The sequence below is a fragment of the Neovison vison genome, chromosome 10, assembly GCF_020171115.1.
Source record: "Neovison vison isolate M4711 chromosome 10, ASM_NN_V1, whole genome shotgun sequence".
Classification (NCBI taxonomy): domain Eukaryota; kingdom Metazoa; phylum Chordata; class Mammalia; order Carnivora; family Mustelidae; genus Neogale; species Neogale vison.
In genome coordinates, this window is record NC_058100.1 from 15492787 (window position 1) to 15511428 (window position 18642).

General features: G+C 37.9%; 1 protein-coding gene across 1 annotated transcript in view; it reads left to right on the forward strand.

The window, feature by feature from the left end:
* Window positions 1–18642, forward strand: part of USH2A (usherin) — a 689941-nt gene that overhangs the window by 435813 nt on the left and 235486 nt on the right. The window contains exons 38-40 of the mRNA XM_044266844.1: window positions 2406–2556; window positions 3149–3291; window positions 13296–13924. Of these exons, the coding sequence (XP_044122779.1) occupies window positions 2406–2556; window positions 3149–3291; window positions 13296–13924 (923 nt within the window). The remainder of the gene's footprint in view (window positions 1–2405; window positions 2557–3148; window positions 3292–13295; window positions 13925–18642) is intronic.

An 18642-nucleotide genomic window follows, 5' to 3' on the forward strand; every position in this document is an offset into this window, starting at 1 on the left:
GTTTCAGCCATTAGCTACCGCACACACTGTCATCCACAACTCCTCTAGACTCATACTTGCAGCTTCTTCCTGGATGTCCCTCTGGAGATGTGGGTATGCCTCTCCAGTGTAACATGGACAAAACAGAATCCCGGGTCTTCCGCATAACGAATCTCTCCCCTCAGCATTCCTCAGCTCAGCAATGGCACCACCATTCACCTGGGAGGTTAGGTTCAGCACGCTGACCTCATCTTTACTGCCTTATTTTCTCTTAGCAAATACCGTCCACATTCAGGTAACAGCAGAATATATCACCACCTCTGCTGCTGTCACTCGAATCCATGCTGTTGTATCCTTTACCTGGATTCCTACAATAGGTGATTTCCCTATGTCTACCCTTAGCCCCACTCCTCCATTAGCATAGAGTAGCCTTTGTAGGTTCCACATTGCACCATGACCTTTATTAAAATCTAGCAAAGGCCCCAGAATCCATTTCAAATGGAATCTGAAGCCCATTGTATATTTTCAAGGCCTAGAACTAGAAGGGATCTCAAGGGATCTAGACCTTGCCTGTCCCTTCAACCTCCTACCGTTTTCCTCTCCATGGCCTGTGTCAGCCACATTGACCTCTCCACTGTTCTCGAATACAACTGATGTGTCCCCTTCTCGCTGTCATGACCACCACGCCCATGTCATCGAGGTCTCTGCTCCAATGTCACCTGATGACATGATCTTCCCATGACTTTCCTGCTCAGTCTGAATTGTTATGTAATAATAAAATTGCACTTCTTTTCACTTTCTCCTCCCTTACCCTGATTTCTTTTCCTCCTGAGCTTAGCTGTCTGGCAGGATCTTATGTACCCGTTGGCCTACTGCTTGCTCCCTCTGTTTACATCTAAGTTCCACAGGATCAGAGGCCATTTCTGTTTGACTCGATGCTGTTATCCCTCCACACAAAGAATACTACTTTGCACAAAGCAGAGGCTCAAAAAATTTTTACTGAATAAATTAGTGGGTTATTGGTGAGCTCAAAACCCTTACAACAGATTGATGAAATCTGTAATATAATTCGTCTGTTCTCGTCACTGGCCATTCATTAGCTTCGTAGTCCACAGGCAGGTTCTCCTGCAGGGGAAAGTACGTAAAACGTACACTACATAAGGCTATGTATGAAAAGAAGTTGAAAATGAACCTGGTAATTGTTTTCATTATTTTGATCCCTTCTCCACTAATGACCTCTAATATTCTTTGGCCATTAGAAACATATATTACAATAATTAGAGTTTTCCTAAAAACTGACATCATAGAAGCACTTAAATTATGCTAAGGGAAGTTTGGATCAATCTGATATAATAATAATAATAGTAACAACTAATAATTACCAAGACCCAAAATAAGATCCTTTATTTACATTGTCTCCAATCTTCACAACAATTCTCAAAGAAAACTATCCCCATTTGAAAGATAGGAAACAGGCTCCGAGCCATTAGGTGATTATCCTAAATTCACAGGGCTTTGCTTAATTTCTTTTGAGTTTCAGGCTAGCTTTGGAACACATTTTACTATGATAGTTTCATTCAAGTTATAGCTGCTGGAAAAATTAATTTAATAACCAGAGTCATTTAATAACCAGAAACCACCAATGTTTTCCTGGAAAGAGAGTCATTTTTTTAAGAAGAATAGGCTTCAGTTTCACTCATTCCTCTTAGACCTTATAGAACTATTCAAATAGATTTTATCAAGTAGGTAGACTGAATTCAGGAAAAATTGACCAGAGGTTCAACTAGACTAGAAAAAGCAACATATATGCTTCAACATGCAACATATTCGAATTAAGGACAACTGATTGTATAAATCACATGAGGAAAAAACTTTAGTTTTTATATCATAGGTGAGAATTAAATCTGGAATGTGCTATTTTCAGTTACTCGTATATGTTTATCATTGTAGAAAATACAATTGTTATAAATCATCTTAAAAAAACAAAGAGTCATTTGTATTCATGAAGAGCAGTGTGATCCAGTGACACTGGGTGATATAGATGGGGGAAACGGAAGATCCGGACTCCTTCACTGATTGCTTAGCAAAGAGTTAAAATAAAAAGGTGCTTTAATATTTGGTTCACTAAGTTCCCTCCCTCTTTTCAATTAGATAAACAGAAGTACAGGTGGGAATGTGCTGCATATTCATTTGTCTTGCTGTTTGGGGGCTGGCTTTTAAGATTGAAATACTAATGTAATTGTGTTGAAATGAACAATAAGGAAGTACAGTAGTTCAGGAATGAAAATGTTAAATTAAATGGACCATGTTTAACATTGTTGTTGATCCTGAGGAACAGTTTTTCCAGTATATGGAGCATTTCGATTCCATCCAGCATATGTTCTCCACAGTTTTCTCTGCTCTAATTCATCTGTGTTTTTCGACAGCTCCAGATGGCGTGCTGCCTCCGAGGCTTTCATCTGCCACTCCAACCAGTCTTCAGGTTGTCTGGGCTACACCAGCTCGCAACAACGCTCCTGGCTCTCCCAGATACCAACTCCAGATGAGGCCTGGCCATTCCACCCACGGATTTCTGGAGTGAGTATCCTACTTCGTCCATCCTCTTCCCTGTCACCTGGATTTTACAATGTGGACATAACTTACTTTGTGAATAGGTCAGTTCTCATTGGCAACAAACAAAGGCCACCTTTTAAAAGTACCAATAAACAAAAGACAAGCAACACCCTACGGAATCGTTATTTGCTTTGCAAAAATATCTGTATTTCATTTATATAGCGTTAATATAAGATTTCTTCCCCCTTAACTTTCCATGAGCATATGTATTGCATAAAGCAAGCATACACCTGAACTGAAAAAAGAAAATACTGTCTGGTCTATAGATACAAAATTATAATACTTAGTCTACAGATTCCATGTGGCAATCAGTCTTAATCGTAGACTACAATTTTCTCAATACTATTAGAATTTACAGCTCGTATAAATGCAATAGTACAAACCCTCAGCCAAATGGCTCCTTATTTTAAGAGAGATCTCCTATAACAGCAGAAAATCATAGTACTTAACTGTACATTGATGTTCTCTGAAACTTCTTTGCAACAAGATTTTATTTTATTTTTTTAATTTCTTTGAGTATCTAAAAATTCCTAATGAACATTTCTTTCCTATGTAGGTTATTTTCCAATCCTTCTGCATCGTTAAGTTATGAAGTGAGAGATCTCCAACCATACACAGAATATGAGTTTCGCTTGGTTGCCTCCAATGGATTTGGCAGTGCACATAGTTCCTGGATTCTCTTCGAGACCTCAGAGGACAGTAAGTGGTCTGAACAATACACCGCCAAATCTTGTCGACATGAGGGGCTGTAAAATGTCTGAGTTTTTCCAAAACCGAGAAATAAGCATCCACTATTTTCTTGACAGTTGGTGATAGTATCTCTTCTAGGGTAATTGTAGTTAGACTCTCCAGAACTAAGAAAAATGTAGGTTGGGGAACTTGGAGGGTGAGGACTTCAGAAGAAAAATTACTACAGGAAGAAGTAATTCACAATAAGTTAGGACATGGCCCTGTTCTATCCTTCAGGGTACATCTAGATATCCTGGAAGAGGGAAGTTGTCATCTTCCACTCACGGTACTCTGCTTGGGGAGAATTCTGGCAGGCAGAAGAACATGAAATAGGGGTCTCTCTTCATGAAGATTCTTAGTATGTCCTTAAATGTTTTCCTGGAAAGAGAGTCCATTATACTTTGAGTCACACCTGAAAGACAGACTTCAGAATAGAGAAGTATAATCTGATAACAACGATTCTACACTATTACAAAGAGTAGATTGGGATTACCTTACTCAATCAAGAGACTTTTCTGGGTTTTCGTGAAAGAGTTAGATTTGCATATATGCGTTTTTACTAGGTTATATATAGAAAATAAATACATGGCTATAGTACTTAGTATTATACAGATTGCTTCTATAAAAGCATATATATGGAAATGTAATTTTTTTTTTTTTAAGAAAAGTTTGAAATTAGATCAGGCTCTGCGGAGTCAATGAGGACACTGTATCTTTGAACAATGAGGTTTTTAGGGTTAATCTTGTCAAGTCTTTTAATCAGAGGCTCCTTAGAAGATGTGGCTCAGTTGGCCAATTGCCATTCTGGCTCTATATCCAATGAGGACCTGAGTGACTTTCAGAAGGCTAGATATTAATCAGAAGACATGGTATTTGAAACAATATCAATTGTGTATTAAATAGATCCTTTTATTTCTCTAATACCCTTAACTATATTATTTTAATGATGATATGACATCAAATGACATAGAATCAGAACTATTTACCCTCCTTAAAGCTAACTTTACTTTTTTTAAAGGCCATTATGAACAATAATATATAATACTTCATACATTTCTCCCAATTTGTAATTACTGCCTGGGAGCAAGTTAGGTACTTTACAAGGGGACATCCAGTCCTTTTGGTCTCTCGGGTACCATTTAGTAAATCATCAGCACAGTGCAATAAATGACACCCAAGACCCAGAATGCATTAGTGCACTACTCAAGGCACCTACATCCCTTTTAGGGGAAAATCACGCACACACTCTGGGGAATCTGACACTTAGTCACCAACTGTATACACACTTAAGGAACTAGAGAGCTCACCCTCAAAGTAGGTTTTTAAGGAAACATTAAAAAAAAAAAAAACAAAAACCTGAAAATAGACTTTTATTTCTCCCTCTTGGATAGATCATGCTTGAAGGCACTCAGTAAGGGTTAACTAAAGTAATTATTCGGCCCACTACAGAGGTGGTGGCTCCTTAGAATGCCACACTGAAAGAGGAGGGAAATGGACTCCTTTTTTTGGCCCCCACAATCTCTATTCCCACAGAGAAAGGACAGCAGTTGGATTTCCTCAGTGCTGATTCTTCCTGACTAGAGGCCATGATCTTCTACCTACAGGTAGGAAGTTGATGTATAAATAAAGTATAAAGCATTTCACAGTACCAATTGGCATAGCATTCTTTGGTGAACAAATTTCTCCCGTCTTATCTTACCACAAAGCAAGTCTTACAGACTCTAAATGGTTAGAATTTTCATGCATGTAGACATTGTGTTCTTTGTGATTTGCAGGGCCTGGGTTTGAAGTGAATAGTATTAACCCTTCATCTTTTTAAGAATTGGTAACACATGGCTGTATAGCCGGTATTAACCCAAGAAGCCCAGCCATCATTTTTCTTTAAATCCCTTCCCTGAAACCAATGACTTCTTTCTTCTTTGGCTTCATGTGTACACTGTAAAGTCACATACATTATGAAAGAGCCAAAGGCTGGCCATTTGCCCCACTAAGTTAAGTCACCAGTGCTTGCTTACCCCTGAGACATAATGGCAACGCACTCTATATTTTGGGTGTCAGTGGAGATGGATGCCATGTCTGAAGGGATGAGCAATTGAGTTGATAAAGAGTGAATGATTGGCATTGGGCACAAGCAGTTTCTTCCGTCAGGGCTTCAGAGCATTGCTTATGAAACCGGCCACGAGGACAGCTCCATGCCAGGACCGCACTTCATACTTGATCCTGACCAGCACCGCCCATTTGCCCAAGTGCAATTTTTAATGTAAAAATTCTACATATCATCTTACAGAATAAAACCGAGAAGTCACCTCATGCCCACACTTCAATTTCATACCATCAATAGGCACCTTTCTGCGTCAGCCAAAGCCTCTCGAAACTTCCTGGTGCCATAAAAGGTCACCAAGAGCAATATTTTTAGTGTGTTATAGCAGGACTGTGATTTTCATCAAGCTTGTGACATGGCTGAAACCAGAAAGAGATACCTAGGCAGAAAAAGAACTGTACACAGAAAAACAAATGCTGCTTTGAGTGCAAAGAGAAGTTCTCATGGACAGAGAAAAGGGTTGTGAAGAATCTTAATAGATTTTTTTCAAATAATTTGTCATTTATATCAGAGTACCACCAATATCCAGTTCCATGCATTTTTAAAAATCTAGTGTGCTGATGCCAAATAATAATAATGCGCATTTCCTATGAATATTTTAAATCCTGTTAAACGTGTGTTAATAAAAGATGTTTGTTCCAGCCAACTTGGTCAGTGTAGTGTTCGACTATTTGCAACCGGATAAATACAAACAACTCCTGGTTCTTGTTTTGTGTGTGTGTGGTGGGGAGGGGGGGTTGTTTTTGGTTTTTGTTTTTTTGCATGCTGCTGGCAGTTCAAGCACCTGACCTATCTGCAGTTTTCAAAAATGCATGAAGATTGTGTTAGACTTGGATGCGTATGATTGGCAACATGAAGACACTTGCCAAAGCACTGAAATCTCAGGATTTTTTTTTTAACCTGAAATAACAATCATTCCTGCTTACATTACTGTTCCTGTTCTCTTGTGTGCTCACGATTGTTTCCTGTGCAATGTATGCATATAGAAATTGTAGCTGGCCGGAAGGGTACTTTGGCTGACTAAAATCCTGCCCTGTGAAAATACAAGTTAACCCACTGCTCTTTAAAAATGTGGATTCCCTAGACCATCAAAAGTCAGATAAGCTGTTTTTCTCAAAGTTTTTTAGGTAGCAAGATTGAAATATAGAATATCTTTATTTCAGTCATTTTAACAGCAAATATTTGTGGTGTACACAGGCAATTAGATGAACCTGATGAAAATGACATTGTTTTCTAAAAATGACTTCTCTCCTTCCAAAACAAAACAAAAACTCAAATTGGTTCTAAAGTAGACTGTTGAGTTATCATATATTTTTAAAAGACTTAAAAAACTTGATTTTGCTAAATTTGAACTTAAAGACTCCACATTTATATTTCAACCACTCATCTAAGAGGCATTATTAAATCAAATTTGTGGGATTTAAGCAGTTTTTCTGTAGATTTACCTAGACAGCTTTTCATAAGCTCATCATTTTGCCGACAGACTGATTGTGAGTTTTGCCTGGAGTATGCTAGAACATAAAGCAATGTATCCTATCATTTATACAGTAGGATTTTAAGTATTCTTTACATACTTTACATATTCGATATATTAGACCTTGTTATTTTTCCCACACTTAGAGTTGTACCGTGAACAAGGGATGAAGCAATGAGAGATAATATTCTTGTATCTGGATCCTGCTTTACTTTTTCTGTCGGCATTTTTGAGTATCCTTTCCCTGACCCCCTCATTTGAGGTTCTCACAGCAGGTTACAAAGGAACAGAGATTCTTCTGAAGTGAGATGGAGAGACATTGCAATGTTAATTGACATCTGTATCTAACAGAACACATTTCTTCCTCATTTGTTGTCTGGCAAAATCTGCTCACTCATCAAGCCTCTGCTTCCTCCATGAAGCCTTCCCTCTCAGTTGCTACTGTCAAATTTTAATTTGTATTGTACTTCATCAATAGCCACTTCCGAACTGTAACTTCTCAGGACCTAAGTCTCTGTCTCATTTGTCTTTGTACCATGGTCTCCCCTTATCTGCGATTTTGCTTTCTTTTATTATGAGTTATGGCTGTTAATCTCTTAGTGTGCGTAATTCATAAACCATCATAGGTATATAGGTATCGCAAAAACAAAGTATGCAAAGTGTTCAGTACTATCCGCAGTTTCAGGCATCCACTGGGGGTCTTGGAATGTATCCCCTGCAGGTACGGGGGGATGACTCTGTATTCAGGGCCTGGTGGAGTATCTGATAGACAGCAGATTCCCCAAAATTGTGAGTTCAACTATTGATTGACAAGACTTTTATTTAAGCAACCCATGAAAACTCAACCAAAATTCAGACTTTATCTGGGTACCTTTCTTGTCTCAGGGACTGAAAGAGACATCAAAATTACAAGTTTGATGTAGACACTCTTCTTTCCTTGAGGCAGCCTTTATCTAGCAAGAGGGACATAGAGTGAAACCGTAGTTAGAGAATAGAGAACTGAAGCTTCTGTGACAGGAAGCCCAGAGGCCAAGCATTTCCCTCAACATGGGATGTCAGGAAAGCCTTCCCTGAGAAGACCAGGAGAAGGAATAGGGAATGACTTATATTTGGAGTTCACTTTATTTAATATCACATTTCAAATTTATTTCCTCACAATCGGTCCAGAAGAAAGCAGAAGAAGCAATTGTTGTTGGGTTGTCCGTGGACACAGGAGACCTGGGGGGTGGCTTGCAGGTTGTTCTACCAGTGGTTTCAGCCTCAGTCTGAGATAAGGCAGATGAAGAGGAGAGGCAAATGTGAGAAGGAAATCCCCAAAACATTCCTCCTTCTCTCCCTTGGTCAGAGGCAGCCTCTGGCTTTCCCTTTCATTCAACATTGTCTGTCTTGACTGGGATAATGAATGTTCAGAGAGGTGTCTCCTAGGCCAAAATAAGTCTATTTCAAAATGAAGCAGGGAGGTGTATATAAGAAGAGGTTCTAGAAGGAAAATACTTTTTCTTATTCTTGAAACCTATACTCTGAGTCTTGTGACAGGGAGAAGTAAAACTGTGTTATGAATTTGGATTAATTGATCAAGATCATTCTGGAGCAGGATTTTCTGGATCATTTAATAAATACAGTTGTGCTCTTAGGAATATTTAAGTTTTGAAATTAATATTGCATGGCCCACATCTTTTCATTAGTGTGTTTTAGAATTTGAAGTCTCAATCTGTACCTTAAGAAATGTTCTCTGTGAGAGAAAAATAACATTTTAAAATTAGAGTAGGGCATATCTATAGTAGTAGATTTTATTTTATTTTATGAAGAAATATGAACTACAGGTTTCAATAATGTTGACAATTATTTTGCTTCCTCTGTTCTAAAGATTCTTTCTAATTGTTTTAAATTTTAGCTTCTGAATGCTGACATATTTATCCTTTCAAACAGTGATTATAGGTATTTGTTTTGTCCATTACAGAAGATCCATGATGAAAAGTAAATTATTTCTTCTGCTGATTTAGAGAGCAAAATGGCTCTGTATGCATATCACTACATACTTTGTTTTCTGGCACATGGATCCCCCCCCCACCACCCTGCCAAATTCTTGTACTTCCAGAAGTACTAAAAGCAAATATTTATATATTTTTTTACATTCTTATTTTTATATCCTAAGATCCAAAGCTAAAAGCAACTAACAGGAACTCCTTTGAAAGAATGCATTGATTAATGAAATGTTCTACCCACCTGGCCTCAATATCCCACCTGCGCTCTTGGATCTCTTTTGGCCACATAAGGCATACTGTTCTTCCAAATCTGGAACTTCCAGTTCTTTCAGGACATTTTCTCTGCTTTCATGAATTCTCACATCGACACTTTTAATTTTCTGTCCCAAACTTTCAAGGAAGAATCCATAGCCATTCACCACACAATATGTCCCAGTTCTTGAAGTCAAAGCATTCTTCCTAAACTATATTCTGTTCTCTCATGGGAGAAATGGAGAAAAAGAGTTTCTGATATTGGTTTTCCTGCTTGCAGACTATCAAATAGTATCCTTTCCATTTCAACAAGCTTCCAGTCTTCAAAACCTCCTTTTATTAGATACCGATGTGATGCCCATGTTACACAGTCCATTTCCTATTTTATCAGTTGTCAAGAAGCTGCACATTCATTTTTGTGCAAAACAAGGAGCACCCAGTTCTAATATTTGTTTTGGGATACAACTGTCATACCCCTTCATCATCACAAGATTAATATTTCTTTTTTTTGGGGGGGGTTTAAGATTAATATTTCTTTACCTTTATTTTATTGGTCCTATTTCATTTAAGTCTTTTCTTATGAGCTGTCAAAAATCCTTTTTGGGGAGAAGTTGAGATATAAATAATACATTGATAAAATAATTTATGATTAAAGAGAAGATAGAATCCATCCCTCTTCTGCTAACATATCAGTAGCAAGTATCGAAAGACTACATTAACATTAGTGTGTAATATATTGCTATATATAATTATACAGCCATCTATTTGCCACCTTGATTTTGAATTTACTGGCAAATTTAGGGGATATTCATGTGTGTAGTTAATATTACTGAACAGAGCTTTTAAACTGAGTTTTTAATTAGAACAGTAAAAAGTTGCTTTAGGGCAATAATGAGAACATAACAGGAAAACTGAGCAGTCATGGTAATTCTAATAGCGAACAAGTGTTGAACACCTGAGCGGACCACTAGAAGTTCTGTCTGTGTCCCAAGTGGAAGTCATTCAAACTATTTATTCTCCCCACACTCACATACACATGCACGTGTGTGTGCACACACACCCATCCCGAGACGCACACCTGACTATGAAAATAAATAAGCAGACCCCTCCGCTAATGATTGCGTTACTCTGTTTCAGGCCGGGGCTGAACTTTTGAAGCTGCTGAGCAAAATAGCTTCCCATAAAAGATAATTTCATTTGCCAAAATGAAACTACTTTCTGTTATTAATGCTGTAATGAAATGGCCTGAAATAGGAATCAGGGATCTCCACAGGAAGGACACTCCTGTTCCCCGCTCCAGGAGGGAGTTCTCTAAACAATTACACCCACGGAGAGGGCTGTACAGTTGTATTTTCATCACTGGCCAGTTGAGCTGTGTGGCTGTCATACGTCCCAGGCTCCCCTCCAGTGACAGCCGCATTGACAACATGTTATACTCCACATTGATTTTACAGTTAAGGAGCTGATTGTGATATATAGGGATTTTAAGAATTCAGCTGAGAGGCTGACTTTTGCCTTTTATCATTCCATTAAAATTTTATAACCATCTTTTTCATGTCATTTCATCCATGAATTCTTACTTTAGAAAGTGATAGCTACCACTGTGAGCGTAACTTTTCTCATGTTCAGAGCTTTTTATTGTATTAGCAAACTACCCCAATTATAGTTATTACTCATGTTTTACATAATTGTGGTGACCCTTTCCACCATGCAGGAGCATGCCAGTTGATTTGTATATAGAATTAGATGATTCGGCTTATCATTTTAAAGCATTAAATTGAAAGAGTGCCAGGAGTCAGGTGTTAACACTTCCCTGGCCAAAGGAGCTAATTAAGCTCCTTTCAGCTTTCTCTACTGAATCACACAAGTTTAAGGACCCTTCTTGCAACAAGAGCAGGGAGCCAACTCAGCCAGAGCGGGAAGCTAATAAAATGTATGCTGGCTTTTAAGGGGCAGGGGCGGGGCACAAAATTGAAATTGAACATTTCATCTTTCCCAAGATAAGAGATCTTTAAGGAAAGCCTGTGTTCTGGGAGAGTTTGAAGTGCTAGTTCCTCTCGCGACCATAGATGTTTCACCTATAAAACTACCATCAGATTCAGGAGGGAAAAAAAGGCGTATCCCCATCCTAAGAGGAAGCAAACTGTATCGTGGTTTTCTTTTCTCTGAAGAAGCTCACAATTTAAGAGTGCGCAAATGAGGAATTAACTAATAATTAACTAAGCAAGACTCTGCTAGAAACCCTCATAGAAACTCTCCCGATTCTTAAATTTAGATTATTTTGGGGGGGGCGGAGGGGGAGTGGTGAGATAGGGTAAGGCAATGAAGACTAGAATCCCCTTCTTTGATTTCAGGGACCCCAATGTCAGAGGATCCGGTTTTCCAAAATGACATTGGCATCTTGTAAGACCCACACTTACCTTTCTTTAGGAAAAGCCAAGTCAGGATGACGAGTGTAAATAAGCAAGGATCTGTACCCTTCCAGTGGTATATTAATTGCTGCCACTACTATCTATTCAGAGAATAAAAGAAATGTCACATGGCTTTAAGAAAGCTTTAAAATGAATGCTAACAATAGACTAACGTGGAAAATATGATCCTTATCAAAATCACTGTACTTTTAGGATTTTTCTCCTTCAAATCAGATGCATTACCAGATTGTCAGGAATGGCTTGATTTCAGGGTGAGCGCAATATAACATCTTCCCTCTCAAAAAGTAATTAAGATTCGATCATCAGTCCGGTTGTGACAAATGTGGGTCGTGTTTTGTGACAGTGGGCTCGTATTTGTGCCCATATAACCCAGCTATTACTGTAATCACTGGCTTTAAGAAGTAGCAGTTGCATTTAAAATTTAAACCTGGGGTGTAACACTGAATCACACACACACACACACACACACACTCACATAATCAACGCTGTTTTAAACAATTACTAAATCCAAGTATATCTTCTTTAAAGATTTTCAATAAAATCTAATGTTCACAGAAAAATCTCATAAATGTCAAAATTGCTGTGGGCAGAAAAGGGGGATATAGTATTTTCTTGATCTGTTGTAGCAATTTATAGATTTCAGGCCGTGGTTTATAAGAATGCTAAATGTTCTGGAATTACAGCTGTTACTGATCAGTGATTGAGCCAGATTTGTGTTATTGCACCATGTTCTTGCTTGTACCTAGAGAGCAGTAAAGCCTCCATATAATAAAAAGCACCTGCATTTTAAATGAAATTTCAATTGAAAAACTTAACAGCCCTTCAAATTGCAGAATTTAACGCAGCCCAGTAAAGCTTAAATAACACTTTGCCTCCGCAGGCTGAGGGGTTTGCATTCAAGGTGACTTGATTGTGTCGCATGGTGAAATTATTTACAATTAAGGAATTTCTCTGGAGGGCTGCAGAATATTTGCTGTTCCACAACACCTAAGCAGGCATATGGTGGGCCTTTTTCAGTATTCATGGAGCCTCCTGAACCTTTATGATAATTGAATCAGTTAGAGTGCTGAGTGGAGCAAGCATAAAACCTGTTAACCTAAAGGTCAGATCTGTGCATTGTTTATTTATCAGTAGGTGAAAGAGCTAAATCGGCAGCTTCTGTCACAGTCACAGTAAAAAATCACCTATAATATTAACAGGGAGTAGATAAATTGCAAAACATGGATTAGAATGATAAACAGAACTAGGTATAATATGGAATATATAATGAGAGATGCTGAAGGATTTTACTGGGCTGTAAAATATGCAGGTTTGTTATGATAGTGTTATTGATTATAATTAGTTACTGGGGCTCTAGAAAAATGGAACTTTGGTTACGGCAGCCCTCTGATATCGTTCCCTTTTAATACCTTTAGTGCAGAAAAGTCTGCTTCATATGTTTAATCATTAGCTTAAGAAAGACAAGTGAATTTGATGAAATTCTCTTAGAAAGGAAAAATGACAGTTGAGCTCCATAATATTCAGTAAGTACTTCTCGCACATTTAAGAACAAAGCAGTCACAGTCTTTGTCTCTACTATCCTATGACATCTATTTACTTTCTAACTGGCCTTTGACAAGTGTCCAATTTCATACTTTTACAGAAGTTATTATTCATTTTAGTTTTATTTTGAAGAGATGGGGGAAGTTTGCAAGAGATAATCATTTTTTTGTATTTATGCCACTTCATAGAACCTGGACCTATGGACCCTCCAATTCTTCTGGATGTGAAGTCAAGAATGATGTTGGTCACCTGGAAGCATCCTTTAAAGTGCAATGGGGTCATTACCCAATTTAACATTTACCAACATGGCCACCTCTCCCTGAAAACTTCTGGAAATGTCACTAATTGGACAGTGATCGATTTGCGCCCATATACTGCCTATAAGTTCCAGGTAGAAGCCTGTACTATGAAAGGTTGTTCCCTCTCTCCAGAGTCTCAGACTGTATGGACACTCCCAGATGCACCGGAAGATATCCCAAGTCCAGAGCTGTTCTCTGATACCCCAACATCTGTGATTATATCTTGGCATCCTCCCAAGCACCCCAATGGCTTGGTGGAGAACTTCACAATTGACAGAAGAGTCCAAGGGGAGGAAGAAGTTACTACCCTAGTGACTCTCCCAAGAAGTCATTCCATGAGGTACATTGACAAGACTTCTGCTCTTAGACCATGGACAAAATATGAATACAGGGTAGTAATGAGCACTGTTAATGGAGGTACAAATAGCAGTGCTTGGGTAGAAGTAACCACGAGACCCTCACGACCGGCTGGGGTACAGCCACCCATGGTGCGTGTGCTAGGACCCGATTCAGCCGAGGTAAGACATTGAGTGTTCTTTCTCCTTTGCAGACTTCGAAATTTACCCTGGATTGACTCTGTGTTGAACAGAGCCATCTACTGACAAAAGGCACACATTTGTTGTTTTAGGCATTCACTGGAGAAACTGGGTTTTGGCCTTTGGCCCAAACTATCTTGAATTTGATGTCAGTTTTTCATTTCTCCCTGTATCCCCTTAATTATATTGTTGAGATGCTTACATTTGCCTCACACACCTGAAATACTTTGAATGCCACAATGGGATGCTTAGCTTAACCACCACGTCAGATTTAAATAGATCAGAAAATGAGAAGAGATGGGAAAATGCAGACGAATGGATTAGCATACTAACAAAAGTTCCAATTACCAATATTCTGATTTTTTTTAATGATCAAAGAATCAAAACGATGGGGAAAGAAATAAAAATAGCATATTACTGGGCTATCTAGAAAGTGTTCAATTATTCACTTCATTCTACTGGGAATGAACTCTAGAGGACAGGATAACTACCATTGTTTTGGCTTGCATACAAACTTCATTCAAGGGAAATTAGTGTAACCAAACAGGAGGGAGTTTTGTAGCTTAGAAGCCTCTTTTGTGTAAATACACACATGCTTCCATGGATTCAGTTTTGTACTACTGCCAAAAGTATTGGTACAGTAGCTTGCTCACCAGAGCACAAAACAAAGGATATTTGCATAACAGCAAAGTTCATCTGTTGAAATTATTACTTGGATCTATGTTGTGTGTTCTCTCTCCCCCACAAAAGCAAACACTAGATGTTACTAAACAGTGTAGATTGTTGAAGAAATTTAATTTGACCTGTAAACTAAGAGCTATTTTTAAAAGCCTTTTTTAGTTTCAATGAGAGACTAGCAAAGCAACACACCTTTTTGATAGAAATATCAAAAGTATATCAAATTCTGTTGAGCACCCACTAAAAGGACATTAATTTGAAGTACATGGCATATAATATTTATTAGACAGATTGGGCAATCTTAAGAATCGCTCTTCATTCAAAAGAAAAACCAAACCAAACCAAACAAAATCCCAAACAAACCTAGAGTCATTAATCATTCCAGAAATAACTTTTTGTTTTAATCCTGAGGGAATCTTAAAAAACTTCAGTAGCAATACCAATCGATACAATGCGACCGACTTAAGCACTGTCCCTTCTCAAAGGCAAAGCTACATATGTACTGGACATTTTTCTGGATTCTCTATGACAAAAATTTAATAACTAGTCAGATCTGAAAAAAAGAATAAATATTTTCAGAAGAGGAATGTCTCCATGCACAATGCTACTTAATTCGGCATTTATAAATAATGATCAAAAGTACCCAAAACAAGTGGCCTTACTTTTTCTTCTTCTTCTTCTTTTTTTTAATTCCCATTTTTAATTTTGTAACCTCATCCCAGGATGAAACAATGTACATGGCTTGTCGACTTGCTTGACTAAAGTTTAGATTAGCTTGGCTAGGAGCTCAATGTCCCAGGCTCTCACCTACCAGGTCAGGAATCTCAAATCTCTAAGAAGGTACTTAACAAAAGTTTTTTTTTTAATCATAATTTCAAATCATTAATTAATTCTCATTTTATTTATATCTAGAAAAGAAGAAGTTATCAATGAAGAGACTCTTCAAGAATATTCAACTGAATCTAGTTTAGGCTGATACATATTTAAATATTAAAGCAACATATTTGTGCTTCAGTATAATTGGCTCACATTATGTTCAGAAAGATCTTAAGATTGCTAAACTACATCTTCCAGTGATACAGCTTACCTGACCCACAAAAGCATGTGACTGCAGTAGAGTGATTTCTCTCTGTAAAACGCAAGATCTAAAAGTTAAAATTGTGTATACATGAAATATTAATAATACTTGTCATTAATGCACCAGTTAAGAAATTGATTCGACATTTACCACATAGAGTCATTCTGAGTATTAGGATGAAGGAAATCGTCACTGATATTAACAACAACAATAGTAACTTCAGTTCTGCTAACATTTATTGAGCAGGGACATACCTTCATGAGTGCCTCTTTAAGCACTGAGGATACACCAGAGACCAAAACAGAATCCTTACTTTCATGGAACTTACATTTTAGACAGAACTACACGAATAAATATATAATATTCCCAGAAGTTACAAGGACTTGGTAGGAAAAAAAATCAGCTTAAGAGGAATAAAGAATGCCAGTCAACAGGATGGGGGAGAACAGGACTGGCCTGGTATTTCTCCCTAGTTCTTTCTATATTGGGCCATATGTTCTCTTCACCGTCACCCCATCCTGCCTGTAAGATGTCGTCATCTAACAAGGAATGCAGGGAAAACTCCATATACTTACTTAGGTCAAATAGAAAACAAATAACATGATAATAAGTGCAAAAAGGTGATAGGACTTGGCATACATTTGAGCTTTAAAAAGGGAAAATTGGAGAGCACAGCTGTATATCAAAGTCATATTCTTAATTCTGTTTTTGATTATTTGATTATAAAGAAAATAAATAATATATGATGTCAGAGAGGTTATCTGAAAAAGTAAAAACCATGCAGGTTTATTTGGTGTTTAATCATGTAAGAAGATTCATTGCATTTTCTAAAGTTGGCAAAAGTACTCTACTAAAACTTGAAAAAAGATAGTTCGGTAAAACTATAGACTAATTTCATATATGAATATAGATTCAGAAGTTTTCAATAAAATACTAGCAAATTGAATCAATGAGTATATTAAAAGAATGACATGCCAGGAGACATTTGGCTTGACTCCAAAAATGTAAGGATGGTTTAATGCCATGACATCTGTCATACTTCCTAAGTCAACTGATCAACAGAGAAAGCTCATATAATTTTATCATTAGATGCAATAGAAAAAGGACTTAAAAGATTTAGCAGCCATTTCTAGCAAAAATTCAATGTAAAATCAGATTAAGATAAAGTCGATTTCTAGGGGGCGCCTGGGTGGCTCAGTGGGTTAAACCTCTGCCTTCGGCTCAGGTCCTGATCCCAGGGTCCTGGGATCGAGCCCCGCATCGGGCTCTCTGCTCAGCGGGGAGCCTGCTTCCTTCTCTCTCTGCCTGCCTCTCTGCCTACTTGTGATCTCTGTCTGTCAGATAAGTAAATAAAATCTTTAAAAAAGAAAAAAAAAGTCAATTTCTAGGATTGCTGGTGTTTAAGACTCAACTGTTCACTTTATAAAAGTGCAAGATTTACAAGGTTGCTTATAAAGGTTTAGAGGTTGCTAAAGACTGAAGTCTTTTGTTTTGTTTTGTTTTTAATTTTTTTCATTCATTTATTTTTTTTTCCTTACCATAGCACATACCCTCCCCAATGTCCATCACCCAGCCACCCCATAGCTTCCATCCCCCCTTTCCTCCAGCAACCCTCAGTTTATTTCCAAGATTAAAAGTCTTTTATGGTTTGTCTCCCTCTCTGGTTTCATCTTGTTTCATTTTTCCCTCCCTTCCCCTATGATCCTCTGCCTTGTTTCTCAAATTCCTCATGTCGGTGAGATCATATGACAATTGTCTTTCTCTGATTGACTTATTTTGCTTAGCATGATACCCTCTAGTTCCAGCCAGTGGCAAGATTTGGGGTTTTTGTTTTTTGGGGGTTTTTTTGATGGTCTTGAGTATAATTGAGGACTAATAGAAAATAAAACATGCAGTTATGTCGTGTAACTGTGATGTGGCAAAAAAAACTTCGATGGTGATGACTCCAGCGCAGCCCCACCTTCCACAGCTAAAGCAGAATGAAAGACAATAAGTCTGCAGTTCTCAGTCTTCAAGTGTCAGAGCTTTCACTCCGCTCAGACTACTAAAGACACCCACTGTGATCATGGGCTACAAGGAGTAGCAGTGTCCACAGAATCTGTCCATGCATTGTTACTAGGCTGTATACTCTTAGTGTTGCTCATTTACAAATCTGATAATAACCCAGAGTAAAAAGAGTTGTCCTAATCACCATTATCACCCGTTCACGAAGGTGGACCTGTCGTTGATGTCTGCTTAAATCAAATGATAATATATATTATTTATATATATTTGTAGCATCTTATGGAAGAAAATAAAATAGCAATGATGACTGCTATTTACCAAGTTCATATTAAATTCTAGGAATTGCTCTCATTCAATACTTAATCCAGCTCTAGCAAAGAGGTGCTATTACTATCCCCATTTCATAGGCAGGAATACTGGGAATTAAGAATAGAAGTAACCAGGGCACCTGGGTGGCTCAGTGGGTTAAGCTTCGGCCTTCAGCTCAGGTCATGATCTCAGGGTCCTGGGATAGAGACCCTCGTCGGGCTCTCTGCTCAGCAGAGCACCTGCTCCCCCCTCTCCCTCTGCCTGCCTCTCTGCCTACTTGTGATCTCTCTCTGTCAAATAAATAAATAAAATCTTTAAAAAAAAAAAAAAGAATAGAAGTAACCTACCTAAGATTACATATGGAGAAGAGCTGGGATTCACCCCAAAGCAATATGGTGGTTCTAAGAGCCCATGCATGCTGTTCTCAGCTTCTTTACACTGCAACAGGAGACTGTGCTGTCTTCCTGGATGAAAGGACTTAATTCCACAGTAAATTAATCCTTCCAAGGTTGACATATACACCTAACATCGATCAAATGAGACTGACAATAATGTTTTGTTTCAAACTGGATAAAATGATTTTAAGTTATATAAAAAAGGCTAAATGGTCAAACTAGTACAGAAAATTGTG